Source organism: Lynx rufus, unplaced genomic scaffold (assembly GCF_022079265.1).
Source record: "Lynx rufus isolate CCGP_SWC_20201006 ecotype Redwood Valley unplaced genomic scaffold, mLynRuf1.p SCAF_20, whole genome shotgun sequence".
In the NCBI taxonomy this organism is placed as follows: domain Eukaryota; kingdom Metazoa; phylum Chordata; class Mammalia; order Carnivora; family Felidae; genus Lynx; species Lynx rufus.
The window spans coordinates 20,486,390-20,506,828 of record NW_025814835.1 but is presented as its reverse complement, the minus strand read 5'-3'; the positions used below and the strand labels follow the sequence as shown (position 1 = coordinate 20,506,828).

At 40.8% G+C, this 20,439-nt stretch overlaps 1 protein-coding gene across 5 annotated transcripts in view; it reads right to left on the bottom strand.

The window, feature by feature from the left end:
* Nucleotides 1-12,328: 12,328 nt before the first annotated feature.
* Nucleotides 12,329-20,439, bottom strand: part of TCF4 (transcription factor 4) — a 350,509-nt gene continuing 342,398 nt past the window's right edge. For 3 of the 5 annotated variants that reach the window (XM_047086297.1, XM_047086298.1, XM_047086301.1), the window contains 5 exons: nucleotides 18,909-19,044; nucleotides 17,136-17,298; nucleotides 13,824-14,053; nucleotides 13,212-13,352; nucleotides 12,329-13,013 (listed from right to left, as the gene is read on the bottom strand). In XM_047086297.1, coding sequence (XP_046942253.1) covers nucleotides 13,216-13,352; nucleotides 13,824-14,053; nucleotides 17,136-17,298; nucleotides 18,909-19,044 — 666 coding nt within the window. In that variant the 3' untranslated portion in view covers nucleotides 12,329-13,013; nucleotides 13,212-13,215. The remainder of the gene's footprint in view (nucleotides 13,014-13,211; nucleotides 13,353-13,823; nucleotides 14,054-17,135; nucleotides 17,299-18,908; nucleotides 19,045-20,439) is intronic. The other 2 variants (XM_047086299.1, XM_047086300.1) reach the window with 1 other exon arrangement.

The following is a 20,439-nucleotide window of genomic DNA, read 5'->3' as shown; positions in this document are numbered from 1 at the left end:
TTTTCCTCGGTCCCACACCCTTAAGACCCATTCCTACACATGTTCTCTGGGTTTCCATCAATATAATTTGCCAAAATCATCAAATTCTTTTGGTGTGTAACACACTTCCTAACGGGTCACAGTGTACCTTCAGGGCCACCTGGAATTTGAGTCTGGTTTGTATGTTTAGAAGCAAAAGAGGTGGTGCAGTTAGCTTCTAAGTATCTTCCTCAATGGAGGCCACTTTAAGTTCTTCGGGCAAGGGATGACTAGCCTCCTAGGTAGGCTGAGAAGGATTGCATCTACTGGCAAAGAAGGCTTGGCAGAATGTAGGAGCTCAAAGTCCTGAGTTGCCTCAGAATGCACCATTCTAGGGTGTCTCTATCCCCCCATCCAGTATGTCCTCACCACCCCATCCCAGTGTGTCCCCATTTCCTAAACCCCCATTCCAGTATGTCCCCACACCCCATCTTGGTATGGCCCTACACTTCTATCCCAGTAAGTCTTCACCCCCATCCTAATAAGTCCCATCCCCCATCCCAGTAAGTCCCCATCCCCCATCCCAGTATGTCCCCACCCCTATTCCAGTATGTTGCCATTGCCCATCCCAGGATGTCCACATCTCTCATCCCAGTGATCCCCAGCCCCACATCCCAGTATGTCCCCATCCCCCATCCCGGTATGTTTCCATCCCCCCATTTCAGTGTGTCCCCATTCCCATCACAATTTCCAGGATCCCATTCCTTCTCAGTGGATGCCCTAACTTTAACAAGAGACCCTGAATAGAGGTTGGAAATTCACTTTGTAACTCAGCTACCTGAAGGGTTAGACTTTTATTTGTTTTTCAAATGAAATCTTGGTCTCCAGAAGAAGAAAACATATCTTTCAGGGCAGCAGAAAAAACTGCTTTCGGGTCCCTTTTGTAGATGTTGAGGTGGGAATTTAAAGCCCTTAGTTCATCACTTTCTTTTTCCCAAGTTCTCTAACACAGAAATAACCAACCAATCCCATTCTGTTCCTGATTTTGAATAAAATGTTCTGTGCCAGTAACTACCCAGTCATGCAAAGCCTTGCCTTCTATTGGTTACAGGTATCTACATGTGAAGTCTTCTAGAGCAACTCTCTACTGCTTCCTCAGTCCCCAGGCCCTCTTCCACATGCTCAAAGCACTCCAGGCACATCTCCACTATTGCACATTTCCTTCTTTCTCACTTCTGGTCCCACTCTTCCCTCCCCAGCATCCCCCCCAAAGTTTGTGACCCTTCCCCCAGGATCTCTCCTCCTGTCAATTTCTAGGCAAGGGTTATACCATGATCACTGTTGCACACCCAACACTTACTCAACAGGTGCTCACCAGAGGTTTGAGGAATGAATAAACATTTGATCTGTCTAGTGACAGGATGCAGTGACCTTTTAAAATAGGATGATGGGGCACCCAGGTGGCTCAGTAGGTTGAGCATCCGGCTCTTGATCTGGGCTCAGGTCATGATCCCAGAGTTGTAGGATCAAGCCCAATGTTGAGCTCCATGCTGAGCGTGGAGATTCTTTCTCTCTCCCTCTCCCCCTCTCCCCTGCTCATATGCTTTCTCTCTCTGAAAAAAAAAAAAAGAAAGAAAGAAAAAAGAAAGAAAAAACTACAATAGGATGATAATGGAGGCACCTAAGAACTATTTCATTGGGAGAGTTCCCTGGGTAAGTTGTGAGGAGACCTGCTCTGCCTCCAGGCTGGGCCATTAGCTGTCTGGCCTCCAGCAATTCAGAAAGAGGAGCTTCCACAATGCTCTAAGTGTTGGTGGAGGGATAGATGGATACATCTTTAGTGACCCCTTCTTGCACTGGGTGTTTCAGGTGATTAACTCCTTGTGATCTATTCATCAAAATGATGCTCTCCTTGGGCCAGGGGCTATGATATGTGCTGTCTTGTATTCACCTTCCTTCCCTTTATGGCTCCCTCTGGAAAGACAGTATGGTCTAGGGCACTGACTGGTAAATTTGGGGTCAGGTCATTCGGCCTTTAATCCCATCTTGGTCACTTCCTGGAAGCATGATCTTAGTAAGTTGATCGAATGCCTGTGGGTTTTGTGTTCTCATTGAGTTATTGTGAAAATAAGTTGCTTATTAATTCCAGCACCCATTTCACACAGCAGAAATTTGACTGATTTCAGGATCAGGAGTCAGGTGGTCTGGCTTCCAATATTGCCCACTTGCCATTTACCTAATAAGTCCTCCTGGCTTCAATGTCTTCATCTGTGACATGGGGATAATAATAATACCCAGGTGACAGAACTATGTGGATTTTAAAAAGCACAGTTGTTGGAGGAGAGAAGTGTTATTTTGTATTATTTAGTTTGTTGAAATATGTATTTTTTTGATGTATATAATGGTCTCAAGAAAGTGTTCAAAGATTCCAGTGCCTTCCTTTTCAATATGTTTCTTTGCGTGCTTTATGTCTGTAAGGGACTTTAAGGTTTGTGGTCACAAGTTTGTTTTCTTCCCAGTACCTGACACAGTGGTTTTGATCTATGATCTATGATCTCCACCTGCTATTAATTTTTTTAAGTTGATGGGATGATCTTAAGAAAAATATAGACAATGGAAATGATGTGTTTGAGTTAAAGATGAAGAGAAGCACCCTTGGGATGAGTAAAGGTAGGGATGTGCAGGTTTTGGGTGCTACTGGGGTGTCTGGTTCGGGCAAAGCTTACAGAGGCTGAACATCATTAGAAACACACGGTGATAGGCCTACAATCCCACAAGTGGAGCCATATCCCATATCAGGAGGGACATTAGACATACTGTAATCCAGCCAATGAATCCATCCCGGTTCCAGCTGAGGGCTGCTGAAATGTCCATGGACTTCGGCATCAAACAGATCCAGATTTGCTGTGAGGATTTTGTTCTGGAGCCTTGAACTGACCACAGCCCTCAGGGCCTTGCTTGCTCTCTTTTTAAGGTGTGGATGATAACAGGGATTTCTTAGGTTTGCCATGAGGTTTCACGAAATCATGTTTGTGGAAGTGCCCTCATTTTGGAAACAGAGCTGTCATTAAGTTGAGCCTCTGCTTGAACACACTATCAGGTAGCTCCTTCCGTTTCCAGATTTTTCTCTTCTTTTTTGAAAAGTTTATTTTGGGAGAGTGAGAGAGTACGTGCACACATGAGAGAGTGGGGGGGGGGCTGTGGGATAGAGGCAGGAGTGGGGTGGGAGAGTCCCAAGCAGAGCCCAGCTCGGGGCTCAAACTCATGAACCATGAGATCATGACCTGAGCTGAAATCCAGAGTCGGAGGCCTAACCGACTGAGCCACCCATGTGCCCCTGTCTCCACAGATTTTTCTAACACTAGCTAGGGACGAGTTTCATTAAATGGAAGAGAAAAGAAGTCATAATAGATTCTGGGAACATGCACAGCATGATCCAGGTAACTCCACTGCCTATGAGAGAAGAGCTAGGGAGGAGGCCAGGGCAGGAAGTTGCAAATAGAGGCCAGTGCTGCCGTCCTATGATCCAAGCAAGCATGGATGTATGAATATTTATACGCCATGCAATTTCTTTATAATGCATTGACATCTTCTGTGTGCCAACATTGGATGGACCATACCACATACATTATGCTATTTACTCCAAGATGCAGGTACAATGAGCCCCATTTCACAAGTGAGGGTGATGAGTGAAGTGGCTTGTTCAACAGAATTTATCTTATAAGTGACATGATGTGGTTAAGGCCCTGATTAGTTAGCTTATATTTGTGGTAGTGGAAAAGAAAGAAAACTTTTCTCACCTTACTGCTGTTAATGCCTTTTAGAGCAAGGCTTGGTAAAAATTAATAAAACAGTGGTGATAACATTGCCTCACCCACAGGATCTTTTTATCCAGGTGTGCTTTGCCATCCACCCTCTATAGATCCATTGCCAACAGGTTCCTAACCCAGTGCCCACACCTCTCACCAGCTACAATGCTCCCTGTAGCAAATTACATCTTTCCCATCCCCCAACACTTTTCACCAACTTCAGGAAGACTTTCCAGGCTGAATCCTTCCCTCCTTCCATTTGGCTATCAGACCCCGTGTCATCCCCAAGCAGACTTCCCAGCATCAACCCCAACCCATTCTAGGCATCCTCCCTTCTAGGCATCTACAGCCCCCTTTAGTTATATTTGTTCCTTTTCAGTTGCTTATACATGCTCGTGGATTGTGGGCTTCTGGAGGGCAAGAGTACCATTTTATTGACATAGTGGCATATTGCAAAGGGCTCTTGGGCATGGAGTCAGGAAGCTAGTTGTGTGAAATGTGCGGCTGTACTGATTTCCCAGGGCCTCACTGCCTTTTCTGTAGAATTTGCATGTTGTCCTAGATTCTCTCCAGATCCTAGGAGTTATCAGTTGTAAGGATATGGTCACTTCTATTCCTCCTCACCGACAGGGCTCTGCACACACAAGCCCCGGCTAATTCTATAGACCAAAATGGTCAACCGAGAGTTCCCGGGTATTGTTGTTTGAGAGATGGTATGGTGATGCAAATTTGAAAAATGCATTGTTATGGTTCAATCTACCAAAACTGTGTTCCTACAACTCTGCTTCTTTACAGCCCAGGAAAACTTGCCAGTATTTTAAATCCATTATCTGCTCTGCCTGACAAAATGCACCTCATATCTCAAGGTCATTTTTACGGATGTCCTGTCTCCTATGGAACCCATCCCAGTGCCTCTCCCCATGGCTCCCCAGCCTGGTTTTCTCTGGTCTCATGGAAAGTACTGCTGGTTATACAGATGCATTTGTTTCCTTCCAACTGGATGTCTTAAAGATAGGGACTCTTATCTTTTGGCTACCCCCAGTGCTTTCGACCCAATCAGCACTCAGTAATAAATTCATTGATAAATAAATTACCTGTGATTCACTATTTAAAGTTTTCAGTTTGTGGGTGCTGTACATCTCTCCTTACTTTCTCTACCTGTCTTACTTCCTACCTGTCTTCTTACTATGGTTCAGTTGGGTGTTGCACGAATGTTATTCTCTTTGATAAGATCTTGAGAGATGAGCTGTTGCGAAGTCCAGTTATGTGCCTTCGTTAGCACTGAGACTAAAAGTGGGCCAGATCCCACAGCAAGTAGGACCCTGGATGAAATTTTGAAGAGAATAGGGACACTAGTGAAAAGCTGGTGAAATTCAAATAAAGTAGTAATGTTAATTTTTGACAAATGTGCCATGCTTATGTAACATTTTACCCTTAAGAGAAGCTGGGTGAAGGGTTTATGGGAATGCTATGTATTATCTTTGCAACTGTTCTGTAAATCTAAAGTTATTCCAGAATAGAAAGTTTATTTTAGAAAAAGTGGGCCAGAGTGCAAATTTTAGTTTGGCTAGCAGTCTCTTATTCTCACATCTAGTTATATCCTAACAATTTGTAATACAAGGTTGAAAATGAGAACTGCAGGGAAGTTTAGAAACCCTCCTATAAAAAAACTCATGAAAAGGCAGCAGGAAAGATAAAAGCAAAACAAACAAAAAATGTACCTGGATACAGCTGGTTGGGCAGGGGTGGGGGGGCATCATGTTAAAATGTGAAGCCAGACTGGTCATTTGGGAGTGACCACTGGGTTCAAAGTTAGGAGAATGGCAGTTTGTTTTAGCTCTGAGGACTTGAGCGTATCACATGGACTTCACTTCTTCATCTTTAAAATGTCCTGACTGAACTCACAAATAAGGACATGTAAAATAAGATGATTCCTCACAAAAATCAAGTTGTCCTATTCTTTAAAATTTTGTCATTTTTGCTTAAGAACAAGAGTTCCTCACCCATGGGCTGGTTACCATCAAAAATCTCAAGCCAGCAGGTCTGATTCTGCATGAGCATTTTCACTTTGCACTTGGCAAGTTTCTGCTTCCTCTTACAAAAATGTTCATGCCAACGTCAAAGCCATTTGACTTCTAAATATAGTGTAACAGATGTGAATGAGGACTATATTATTTTCTGTGTTACACAAAGGGTCTTTCTTTTACCCAGTAAAGCCAGACACCAGTCGAGTTCTGGTTAAGCTCAGCCGTCTCAATCAAGGTAAATTGGACTGGTTCTATTCCTTGTTCAAGCACTGAAGCTTTAGTTACCAGATACCAGATTTTCTTAAGTTAGGATCTGTGAACAAGTGTCCATGCCTAGATTCTAGAGATTCATCAACACCTTAAAATGGAATATGATATTCATATGTACTTTTCTCTATACAGGGTTTCCCTCATCCTTAAAGGATCTCAACTCAAAAATGTCAAGAAGCACTGCTTTAGATACACACCTTCCATGGCAAAAAACCTCAAGTATAAGATACTTGCTATATTTAGGCACAAATTGAGTACCATAATGTCTAGCATTCAAAGAAAATACCTAGATAGTGGCTGGCTGGTTGACTGTTTTGACCACACAGCACCCAATGTATTTCTGAGGCTGCCCCTCAGTGTACTTAAGGTTGTAACTAGTGTTTTTCCCAGCTGTGGTACTGAGCCTTCCTTTCCTGAAGATTTGAGGCCACATTTGTTCATCAAATTTTACCAATTTCAAGCTCTTTTTGCCCTTCTAGTCCTTTCCAGACTGGCCACATTTCTTTACGACACATGCCATGACCAGTGAACATGTAGACTTGTAACTAGTTTGAAGTAGGAGTCTGCCTTATCGAACATGAGGTCTTCTGGCTGGCAGAGCATTAAGGAGCCCAAGTGCAATTTAAAATGTGTGGTCCTGGGAGTCATTTGAATATAAGATGCACACCAGCTTTTGTTGTTTTCATGGTCTCCTTTAAAGTGGCTTGCAAATGTCATGTCTTAGGCTGTTAGTCCAGAGAAAAAAGGTCTACAATTGAAGCTCAGAATAAAAATTTCACTTGGTTTTATAGGAGATCCAATTGCAAGGCAAAAAAAAAAAAAAAAAAAAGATTCCGTTTCAATTCATTTGGATATTCTTCCCTCCTTCATTTCTAACATTATAGGGTTCTTCTTAGCTTTTGGATACTATTTTAGTTTCTCCAACAGTTTAATTTCCCTTTGAAAAGTGAACCAAAGTTGAAGCTTAATGTTTAATGTGGTCCTTTTAAGTAAAACATCATGTTAATAGACTATACAACAGACACTGAAGTGGGTGCCCAAGCTCATTTTCCCCCTTTTTAGTTATATGTCAAATATAATAACTAAAAGACTAAATGCTTGTGGCTCTTTTATATATATTTAAAACACACAGTAAGAACATAAGAACATCTCAAATCATTGGGAAGAAAAAAGGGGTTATCAACCAAAATCTTTGGAAATTTCATAAAATTTAAATATCTGCAAACAATCCAACCAAAAAGAAAAAAATCCCAACATTTGGCTACGGAGGGCACTTCACATGTGAACCAAATGGCGTTATAACATTTTCCTTTAGGTAAACTAGTCACTAAACTCCATCAGAAAGAATACAAGAGCAATATGGAGACATCCCCAGATACCACGTACTCGCTCAGAACATTCTGTTATGAAGTGCTCATCTACCACAGGCTTTCCTTTCCATTGCATACATTACTTTACATTTCTACAATGCAATGTTGAAACAGCCTCCAAGTCTTGCAAAGTAGATCGATGTCCATTCTACAAAAATATTAACTTACAGTACATAACACTGAATAATTTTAATCTGTACATTTTTTTCCCTCCCATCATAGGTGACACGCGTCAGTTTGTACAAGTTAGAAAAAAAAAAAAAAACATCTGGTTGTTTACATCTGGATTCATAGTCAACAGAGTCAACCAGAAGTGATGGGGTGGGTATAGTTTGAGAAAGTATAAATACAGTGTAATATTAATTGTGGTTAACAATATCCAGCTCTTAACAAAGTGATACAAAATAAATCTTAGATTTTTAACTGAAAAGATCTAGCTGAGAAGGTTCTGCCAGACAGTCGACCAACTGATCCAAATGGTTAAGGCTGACTTGACTTAGCAAGCTGCAGCGTAACCGAAAACAGTGGCGCAGTTCAGAGCTCTTCAAATGCATAGCTTCAGTGTTACACGCACATTAATTATATTCCTCCAATTAGTTAATCCTCTAGACAGTTTTCTTTTTGTTTTGCATGCATCCCGTTCCATTTTCATTAAGGGCATCTCTTCCTTGGTCAATCATGTGCTTTGCTTTTCAATTTGTTTTTGTAAAAATTGTTTTTTGTATGTTTTGTTTGTTAAGCTGTCAATACCTCCAACACTTGGAAAATGAAATATAGATGTGGTTTTACTGACAGAAGAGAATCAGAGCTATATGGACAATGCAAAATGAAATGAAACAAGTGTCAGAAACAGTTTATAAAAATGGCACATTTATTGCTACAGAACGGTCATGTACATGACTTCATCGAATAACTACAGATGGGAAACAGGTAATGGCCTAGACCAAGCTGGGTTTGTTTTTGTCTTGAAGGAACTCCAGCACACAACCTGTTTGGACACTTCTACAAATCAGAAATACACCAAAAACATGAAAAAATCGAGGCACTCAGCCACACATTGAAAACAAGGTGTAACTGTTTATCTTTTTTTTTTTTTTTGAAATGTTTTCCCTTTTTTTTTTAACAATTTTTTTTTAGTTTTTAATGCTGCAGCTATGTGTACAGTCGCAAAAAATTTCCCCGCTGCGACCTACAACTAAAAAACAAAAACAAAAACAAAACAAAAACAAAAACAAAAAAAAAAACAAAAAAACAAAAAAAGCTACCATACAGTTTCATCTCAGTAACACATGGTAAAATAACATCTTTTAAATAGTAAAATAAAGTAACAAACTTTTACTCATAATGATTCCAAAAATCTACAAAGAAGAAATATTCAGAATCTGACAATTTTTTTTGTAATATTCATGGTATAAAAGGATTGCTCCTGCGAAAAATAAGCCAAATATATTTTTTTTATTTTTAAATTTAGTTTTTTTTTTTCCTACTAGGGTGTACTACACTCTATTTTATAGCAAAAAGAGCACTAGACAAACAAAGCTTTATAACAAAAAGCCAGGCACTGATACATGGTAAATCTCTGCTTTTTTTTTCTTATCTTCACTTAATTGCATCACAAGTAACAAGAATGAAAAAGGCCACAGTTCATATATTTTCACCATTACATATGTCTATAATACTTGAAATGAGGATGGCAAAACCAGCACTGCACAAAGATGAATCCACTTCAAGTCCCATGAGAAAGAGCATGTCTCTAAAGAAAAACAAACAAAACCAAAGCAAAATAAAAAGAGAGGCCTAAAGGCCTTGGTGCCCCATTGTGTTGGAATTCATCATATTCCATCTTGACCTTTTTGTTTTGTTTTGTGTTTTTTTTTTTTTTTTTTCCAGTCAGCCAGCAGACTAAATTTTTGTGCTTGTTTATGCTGAAATGGTTTCATTCCTGACTCAAGTTCACTTTTGGACACAGATCATATTCTGCCTGTTGGATCCAAGACGAAAATCCTCTTAACCCCGAGTCTTGGTTCAACTCCCTCCCCACCCCCCAACCCCTCATCAAAATAAAGATCACGAATAAAAAAACAAAAACAAACAAACAAACAAACAAAAAAAAACAACAACCAAGAAGTAGGAAAAAGCGAAAAACAGAAAGGAATCGGAAGACTGAATCAGAACCAGTTGTGTTACTGGGTGGACTGACAGTTGTATAAACATTAGTGTTCCTTGCAGCTATACACAGAAGACAAATGGTAAAAGTTTCTAGATGAACAGATCCCTATTCTGCATATTCATAAATTACTTGAATGTGGAGGTGGATCAACTATTCCAAGTTGCTTTCAAAGTCCAAGTCTCTCCAACAGATTCCCAGCCTAAGTAGCATCAGGTATGCGGTATAGTATGGACCCTTGTGAAATTCTGTATAGTACTTTCATCCTAACTGTCTTCTGCTAAATTTCATTCGAAAATCCAGCGCAGGATACCAATATCTTACCTGGGTTTGATAATTACAAAACAACGACAAGAAAAAACACACTAAAAAGGCCACATTCCCTTTCACCTTTTTTTTTTTTTTTAAATGGGGATACAACCCAGTTAATAGGTATAGGTGCAGATCCTGTCTCTCCACCAAGCAAAAAGTAGTGAGCAGCTTTTGGTGGCCATTAGAAAGTTTTTCGCCTATTTCCAAAGGGAATTCAACAATAGAGGTATTACATTACTGAGTAATGAATACATCAAAGCTGGTGAACAATAAATTGCAGCTTTTAACTCTGTTTGAGAACAAAATATAAAGCACCAATTTAAAAAATAATCAACTACAATTTAATTTTTTGCTTTGCTTACAGGTTTGAAAAACTTTAAATCAGCTCTATTAAGCACCTTTATGATAACACGTATCAAAAGTGCCATTCTTAAAATGTACATCAATGCAGGGAGTATTTCCAGTTCCCTAAAGAGTAAACACCGTATTTTCTTCTGTACACTTATCCTGAATGTGATCAGAGTATACCTGCTTCCTATATAATATTGTTCCTAGGGATACCCGCCTTGGTAGACTATACAAAATGAGTACAGAATGTACCACTAAAAGGAAATCTTGAACATACTGAGGGAACAAGTACACATGGTTGCCATTGTTCAGGAGGAGGGGAGAGTATACAATGTTGTCTTCCGTGCCCTTCTTTGAGCCCCTTTGTTCGTACATTTCACAGGAAAGTCTCAACATAACTTCATGAAGTTTGATTTCTGCTATTCTCCTAAGTTTTTAATCCACCTCCACATTTTAGGAACTTATCAACAAATCAAAGTATTTTAGTTTTATCGCTACTGAACATATTTACAGTTTTCAACACACACACAGCTAATCAAAATGTTTATGGGTTTGTAAAAGATGACCACGTGGTAACTATCTTATTTGTTCTTACATTTTCGGAAATGAACATAAAATTCAGATTCTTGTAGCTCACTATTTCATTTAAATGAGACGTTTTTTAAACCACACAGTTTAAAAAAAAACAACAAAAAAAACTGATACAATGTATTAAAACACATAATAACAAGAGTCTACATGTAAAAATATAACTTTTACATACACGATTTCAAAATAATGATACGTTTGCCATTTGTTGCATAAAATTTACAAATGTATTTCATTACTATATAACTGGCAAAACAGGAGAACAGATGGAACATTTAGACCATTTCGATGGATTTATGGCATTTACTCAGTGCTGATAGGTGGAAAAACTACTTGAACAGGGATTTTTTTTTTCTTAATACATGCCAAGATTGTGTGGCTGTAAAAATAGAAACGAGTTAGAGACAAAAGGATGCTGACAAGTACTTAACTAGGAGCACTATTTGTTTACTGCACACTATACACCAAAGTCAATCATTATAAAGATTCACGATGGAAGTTGGTTCAATTGTGCCCAGACGTCAAAGCTAGCTATCTGATGAGTTGCTGTGCCATAGCTTGATCTATGTTTCTATCAAATATGTTAAGTATAAACTTCATTCATACTGGCCAGAGAAATACTGCACTACCCCTCCTCAAGAAAGTGCAACTTAATGCTTTAGGACTTATAAGGCTTGTTATAATGCTGCATGATGATTGAATATTGGCATTTTTTCAGACGAAGGAGGAGGCAGTTAAGTCATCTACATCTTAGTAAACCCATTTTGAAAACAAAAAATCAAGAAAGCAACAAAATCAATCAGCTCTGTCACACTACTTGCAATTTTCTCATTTGATGGTTTTTGAACTTTACTTGTTTTTTTTTTTTGTTTTGTTTTTTTTTTTCCAAAAATCTGACCATGTATTCAGAAACGCCTCACTGCACACTACTTCGGCTACACATGTAGGTAACACCTTAATCATTTTGTTAAATCACAGCCACTTTGATTATGTTATGTTTCCGATGATATAAACATTGGAAGGCACAGTGGTAACATTGTAGCATTCTAACCTTGTACCTCTGAAAATCCCAGAATAGGGTCACAAACGCAACATTACAGTTCAGACAAACTCTTTTTGCCATGTCTTGGTAATGCTGCTTGTAATATCTACACATGATGTGACTTTTAAGTCCTGTGTTCCCAAAAGACTGGAGAAACAACTTTCTACTTATTTATGAATGAAAAACAACATCAGGGTCAGCATTTTATCCTGCGTCACCTCTCCAGAAGCAGAGTCGGCACTACAGGTTACGATAACAAACCAGGGAAAGGGACAGAAAGACCAAAAAAAAAAAAAAAAAAAAAAAAGGAAAGAAAAGGAAAGAAAAAAAAAAGAAAAAAGAAAAAAAATCCGTATTTACAGTAAAATCTTTCTTTTAAAAAAGTTAATCAGTACTATTTTTTTACAGGAGAAAAAAGTCTGAAACAAATGAACAAAAGCTTACCATAGTCACTAAATTTTTAATATATATTTATATATATATTTATATATATATTTGTCATAGGTCTATAAGATCCATCTGTTCCTCCTACCCTAAGGAATGGCTAATGTCATCACTTTGTTGTCATCAGGACGTTTGCTGGTTTTGTTACGAGGGCAGCCGAGCTTCCCTTATTCGATATCCGGTAATAATAAACACTAGCTGACTTGAATACCAACAAAAACGTTCATGTAGTTGTCTTCAGAAGTACACTTTTTCATTATTGCAAGTTTACAATTTTTTAAATTAAATATTTTTTTCAGACTTACAAATTAATTATATTTTTTTTTTTCCAAAAGAAGTTTAGGCACAAATGCATTGTTCCACAGTGTGGAAAGATTGCCATTCAGTCTCTGGGCTGCGTCTCAGCCTGCACACACCGCTTTGCACATTCTGAATGATATGTTAGAGGGTCACCCCTCAAGTTGCACTTTTTTCTTTCTTTTTTTTTTTTTTGTTTGTTTTTCGGTTTTCTGATCATTGGGAATGCTGAAACCTCTTGCGTCTGCGATTCATAACTACTCAGACTTGTCTTATATTACAAAAAAAGGGGTTAAGGAGAAGTGTTTATGTGGGTTTAAGATAATACAGCTGTTAAGGAAGTGGTCTCTTGTATTAATGAAGCAATGTGGCAACTTGGACCTGAGAAGGGAAAAAGAGAGGAAAATTAATTCATACACCTAAAACAGAGGAAGTAAACGTTTTATTTTTAAACTGGTTTTTTTTTCCCCAAAGGGGAAAAATTTGTTAACTGGGGCGAATGTTGACGTTTATGGCTGATGCCTCGGGGAGGAGAGCGACAAAGGAAGGGATTTCCGAAATGGCAGAGAGCACACTTGCCCTTTTACATCTGTCCCATGTGGTTTGACGCGTCTCCCATTCCAGGGTGCGGGCCCGCCAAGGAGAGCGGGGGAGGTTCTGAGGACACCTTCTCTTCCTCCCTTCTTTTCAGACACGCGGCTTTCGGATTCAGATTCCTCTCTGGAAGAGTGAAGCCAAGAATGTGGTTAGTGCCCACGGCTTCTGATAGAGGGCAGTAATGCGCTCTCGTCTGCTGACCCTCTATCGGGGTTTCCATGTCACCCAGCGAGAGGAAGAGCCAGCAAAGGCACGCTATAGCCATGCATTTGGTGGGTCACCAGTACAAGCTGGACGGCTTCACAGGATAAGAAAGCTGGTAAAACAAAGATACCAAACGCAGATTCCTGAGAGTACGTACGAAAGCACTGTGGTGCCGTCTTACTTGTAAGAGCGTCCTGTACCTTAGCCATGGGAGAGAGGGGGGCTGCCTTACAGATTCAGAGGCGATCTGCACTTGACCCCGTGACTCTGAACCATGCTTATGGGGCTGCTTCTCTGCTCCCGCTCCAGGCCGGCAAGTCGATCCCTACTCCCTGCAGCCGCAGGCTGCGTGACCCCTACAAGGAGGCGGGGGGGGGGGGGGGCACTGACCTCGGACTTGCTGCTCCAGGCTGAGGATGACGGCCACGGCCTGGTGGAGGATCAGGAGCTTGGTCTGGGGCTTGTCACTCTTGAGGTGGAGCTGCACCATGCGGCCGAGCTCCTTGAAAGCCTCGTTGATGTCGCGGACGCGCAGGCGCTCGCGGGCATTGTTGGCCATCCTCCGCTCCTTCTCACGCTCTGCCTTCTGCTCCGGTGTCAGGTCCTCGTCATCGTTATTGCTAGGGGACAAAAGGGATGCGACATTTTCTAATGGTGTGGGGACAAAGAAAGTCTCTAAATTGGTTTTGTTTTCTTCCAGAGTTTTCTGGGGATGTGTCCATCTTCAGCTGTTGTCCTCGGCAGGATTTTACATCCACTTGAACTTGGGACTGCTATAGATGGCTGTGACAATCCATACACGAGACATTCCGTTTCTCCCAGACATTCAACCCAAACAAAACCAGAGGGGTTAAAGTTAGGGCCCACTGTGTGCCCATGCTGATGTAGGGGGTAAAGGGCAAGCACGGCTTTTTATCAACGAGGCTACACTCTGCCAAGCAAGGCCACGGTCAACTTAGCCTCGAGGCTAGTCTGCATGGCCACAAAGCAGAGCGTTTTACACAGACTGAAGGTGTGTGTGCTGTCGTTTTTAACTTTCACACTGTGACATCTGGAACCTGAGGAAAACAAGTGCTTGAGAAAAGACTCGGACAGGTCAGAATGAACACGATACAGCTGAAACAGGAGTAAGAAGGCCCTACATTCAAGACACCAGAGCAATGAGAGTGCAGACAGAGAACTTTTGTCCATGTTTCACTAATAACTAGCTCTGAAGGCATGGCTATTCCACTTAATGTATCTGAGTCTCATTTTCTCCATGTGTTAAATAAAAAGGCTAGAAAAACCATGATCTCCATGGCTTTTAACATCATGGACATTTGTGAGCCCCCAAAACAAGTTGGGAAAATCTGAGTTGACACGCACTGTGCAAAGCAAACAGAATACGATGGACTAAATACCAAACAGCTACTGGTTATAAATGACCATGACCTCATCATGAGTCAAAAATGAAGCCCAAAAGCTAATCTCTGATGGTTAGAACCAAAATATTACATTTCATAGCAAAGGCATGGTTGGATCCAGTATAGTCTGGAAAGGCAATATTCCTCCTGTCTGTTTCTGGCTGTCATGCCTCTGAGTGTTATAGTTTGAGTTAATATGAGCAAGAAGCTTTTTGGGTATAAGAGATGTCATAAGAGATATAAAAAGTGAGGTCAACTTCACTGAAAAAGTAATAGGCTCCTCATTATATGAAACAATATGGAGGTGACCATCTGTAAGGATGTTAACCTGGAGGTCCAAGCATTCATCTAAATGACCATGATGGTTAACCTCTACTTTAAAATTCTACAAATCTGAAATGTTCACAGAATAAAGGTGTTAATCACAATATTTCAGAGCAGGAGAACATGGGGTAAGTTATCTAGTCAATTTAATGTACACTTAATGAATGTTGGCTTAACATGCGTGGCTCTGAATCTTCCAGTTTGGAGAATCTCTGGGTAGCTTCCAAATTGCAATAAGGACCAATTAGAGCTGAGAAGCTCCAATCAATCACAAATGGGAGTGGGATTCTTTGGGTTGCAAGCACATGCTGCAAATACAGATGATGTATGTAAGCCAACAACACTTGTAAGGGAGGGGAAGAGGAAGACACCAAAGAAAGATGCCTTAAGACTTGGCTCATCTCCCCATGGGTCATATACTCCCTGCCAGATGGGACCGTCTGCCATAGATGTGTGCTGGTGAACACACAACTGGACTGAACCTGTGGGAAATGGCTCTCTTTCAGGGTCATCTAAGCGTCCTCACTTCTGCTGAACCCTCCTCCCCACCACCCCTAACTTCTGCTGATGGCAGTCAAGTCAAGGTTACCGTTAATTCACGTCCACATTCCACTACACAAACAGGTTGTAACAAGTGAAAAGAGAACACAGCCAAGTCTGTGGTGGCCCTTCCCTGAAGTTAAAATTTTGAGTAACACTTTTAAACATCACACAGGTGTCACAGCTTTCACAGAGTGGGTCTGAAAGTGGGAACTTGTTTTCCAAAGGTATTCAGGCTAGTAACTAATTAGGCCCGATTATTCACTTATAAATAGTAAATAGGTTGGTTTTGCAAATAAAACTACCTAGCATTGTCTCACATCCCAGTTTGGGAGGCATTAGGTAAATGTCACAAGAATAACCGTTTCAATAAGAAGGTTCTTAACAGCAAGTGAAACGTTGTACGGAAACTTCCAAGAATCTACTAATATGCATAAGTCACGGCCACTAGTTGAATTACTGAGAACTGACGGGAGTGGCAGAGAAGACGGTAGGGATGCGAAAGCCCCTCCTTAAAATTTCACCAATGTGGCCAAGAGTCAGGAGACTCTGTAGTGATGGTGGGAGGTAAGGGGTAAGAAGCTTGTACCATTTTCTGGAAATTTTAGCAGGGGATGTCCTACAATCTATCCCAATGATTATAAAGGCGATTATGAGAAAGTGGCATGTTCTTAATTCCTAAAGGGCATTAGCTCTAACCCCGAGAATGACAGCTTCTAAAAGGGGGAAGTGTAGTCGTGGTACAATTTATTTAATTTACAAATGAAAACAACCCAAGGGAACTAAAGCAAAGAACAGGGGTGCCACGGTGTTCGAAAACCATCTGATCGTCAGACTAGAGTTAACATTCCATGAGAAAGACTCTAATTTAAAGATATTGGATATTTAAGAAAACCAACCAGAAGCTATTTTCCTGCAGTTGTATTTTCTGTAGAAGGGAGTATCTGGGAGAAAAAAGCGAGCAGTTTAGGTATTATTATTAGATAGATCAACATATTTAAGATAAAGCTGGGAAATCAGTATATTCTCACGTTCAAGATCAGAAAAAAGTCATAGTTGCATATACCTCAATGGAGTTTTTAACACGGCTAAGATCTCTTTTTTAGAAATATTTTGGAAAGATCATTTCGGACCAAATTTGCAGAATATGCATCATTTTAAAAATCAACTGTTTGCACTTGAATCAGTTACAAATTGTTTTTACCGTGTGTAATTAGCACTGCGTCCAAATTCACAAATGCAAAGACACTATAGGCTTCACTAGAGTACCAGTATCTCAAACGATACTTCGGTAGCTCTAGAGCAGGCCTTTAATTTTCTTTTCAGCCGTCGATTTACCTGCCAGGAAAAAACTGAATAGTTTCTTCCTGTTCTGTTCACTTCATCAAAGTCCAATAAAGGAATTAAATGAAGCGACAGTATCATATACTGTTACCTAGATCTTGACCTAGTAATCGATTTGATATCCTTCTTGTCGTCATCTAACTTCTTGTCCTCGGAAGATTTCGTGTCTTGCAGGTTCTCATCCCCCTCGTCGTCGGATTTGATCTCAGAGCTGCCGGAGGAGACGCTCTGGCCCTGCAATCCTGGCGGCATGCCTAACGGAAGAGAGAGAGAGAGAGCAGGTGATGTTTCTGCCAAACACTAGATGCGCGTGCGCGCGCGCGCACACACACACACACACACACACACTGCAGACCGCGAGCTGCCAGCCATATAGTTCATGCTGCTGAACTGTGATCCTTCTGCCGCATTTGTTTCCATGTGATCTGGTGAAGTTTCAAAAATGCACCTGTGGAAGCAAGTTTTCCCTGCATTGGCTCTGAGGTTAAATTCTATTTTGCAATCTTTTGGAGTAGATGGTAATTTCACTGTCTACAAAACATCAACTTAATTGCAATGAAAATCATAATCATGAAAATCACACACCGCAATGTTCTGATTAAGAACCCAAGTAAATATCAGCTATTATATTGAGTTTCTTCCATATGCAATGATTTAATAGAGAAATGTCCTTAAAATATAATTCCCAGGGAGTACGCTAAATACGTGCAGTCAAGACTTCAATAGATACCCTAATGATATTCTGAAATTAGGTTTCTCTTATCCTCAAGGAGTAATCAGCATTTAAAAATGGTACATATGGAAAGCAGTTAGCTGCTCACTGAAGAAATTTTTAGCTTTATCACTGCTCAACTTTCAAGATCACAATACATTTTAAAACGTGACCCTCATGTATCCACTTATTTCTAAGGTATAAGCATGCCTATTGGGTATTTTCCTCTGTTTGTAATTTGTGTAGTCACTCAAAATTGGTCTGTGGTCCAGAAGCATCCTTATCACCGGAGCCCATTAGAGATGCAGAATTTCAGACCTACTGAATCAGAATCTGCACTTTAACAAGGTCCTCAAGTCACGCTTATATACACTCAGGTTTAAGAAGCACTGACTCTCTCTCTCTCTCTCTCTCTCCATACACACACACACCCACCCACACATACACACACACACATAATTAACACTCAATTTGTACAATGTTTAGCCAGTGGTAAAAAGCCTATGCATATTCCCGGGGCAGTGTTATCACCTTTACTCTAAACATGGGAAGGGGTGGGTGATGAGAATTTAAGTGTCTGCCAGTCACCGGGCCAGCCAGTTGCACAGGGAGCATGGGACCCAGGTCTGGCTCCTGTGGTATAACTTCCTGGGGTCATGAAAAGCTGAGTGGGGTCCGTGGTTTGAGGCAATCATTATGGGGCGAGACGAAAAGTGAAAATCATTCCACCAAGTTCCAGTTTTTAAATGTACCTACATTTCCTTCCATCTTAAACGACAAAAACAATTTCCTTCCTTCCTATTCATTTGGAAATATCATTTTCAGGCTACAACTAACCACATTAGAGGACCTGAATGAGTAAAATGTGGAAATAGCTAAAATAAAATTTCCTCTCATCAGTCTGTTGTCTCATTCCCTGCTGAAATAGGACCAGGATTTCAGAGGATGTTTGAGGAAAACAGTTACTGAAGAAACACAATTAGCCGGCTACGTTCTAACTGCTTTCCCATTTGCTTACCATTTTTGTACCAAATTTGATTCTTGGTTTTCTGCCAGTGCTTCCTGAGGAGTGTATGCCAAGTAAGCTTGGGATCAACACTGGATTCACTATTGTCTAAGTGAGGTCGGAAGGGCCTTCGGAGGCAGACCTACCTCTGTAAGGGTCCTGGGGTGGGTTCAAATCCGGGGAAGTTGCAGACTGGACAGGAAGCTGTGGAACTGGAACCTGGTTTGGCACAAGAGAATGGCTGCCTCTCAGGGCCACACCGTCTTCACGATGGGCCCCAACCTGAAAGGGGGAGAGGAACCGTAGAGTTTATTTCCAGGGGCAGCAAGGACCAGCCGAAGGAACACGGGCCTTTGAAAAACAAGACTCCCAAATGCCTTTCACTAGAGGGCGCTGAAGGACCGCACACGCACCTACAGAACCCTGCAAAACACTTCACACTCAGTAAGATGCCGTGCTGTACATTCAGTGACAAATATGGCAGAGTAGCTCAGGCAGGTAAAACGTCAAATTGTCTCCCAGGGTGCTGCAGTGGAGCGCACTGATTCGTACCCATCTGTCTTCTATCATGTCCGCCAACAGATCTGACAATTATCTTAATGCCCATATGCTTAATTGTGGGCTTCTCAATTCCCCCATTGCTATCGGAAATCCTACAGGAATTTCAATTTGGCATTCGACTTTCATTTCAGGGGATAAGATTCTCAGGCCTGCCATTTTTTTTTCCATAATGCCAGCTAAGCCTCTGACAGCGGAAGCTACGGCAGTATGGGACACAGCCCCTGCTCGGTACAAATATAATAAAATGTCACCTGGCTTTCCAAAACTGGCAGCCCATCCCAGATTAATGTTTACTGTATTTCATCAGCTGCTGAGCTCCAAATCCAAAGGGGGACCGTCTCTGCCAATGCCACCACACCGGAAAATGTACCAATAAAGGTTTTATTAAACACACCAGTAATGCCATCATTGCCATGCAAAGAGGTTTGGACATTTTTCCATTTTTCCTCCCACTATTCTGATCCTAGAAAGATACCGCACTGTAAACACTCTTTACGTTTCCATGAATAAAATTACAGAATACAGCATGATGACTTGGTCTGGAAGAAACACTGCTGAGCATTTTAGTAACTACTACTGCCTACTCGAGGGTCCAGAGATGTTGCACCAGTGACAACGAGACAGCAAGTGCTGACTTTATGGCATGTGCCTTAAAGCAAAACCATTCAGCATCTGCAAACCAAGAGGAACATGAGTAGCTTACATTTTTGTTTGCATTTTCAAGTAGTTAGGCTCTCCGCCTATTGTCAGGCGAACAATGTATGCAGGATCGTGGGTCTGACCCTAAAAATATTTACCTCTGAATTTTTACTGTTATGAATCAAAAAGTTTAATTTTTTCCCCATCCAAAACCAAAAAGCCCACAAAGCAGAATCTTCACTCATTTGCTGCCAAATGTTTTAAAAGAGTATCTCCAAAGAAAGCAACGACAATCAGAATCTGAACCGACAACAACCAAGTTCACAGAACCGAATGAAGCACACGCTATCTAAAAGCAACCTGATATGAAGTATCACCGTTACATAATCCAAAACAGTACAGAAGGAAATAACTCAGGGGGGAGGGGGAGGGACCACATAAATCATACTAATTGCTCAGATTCAAAACATAGCAAGA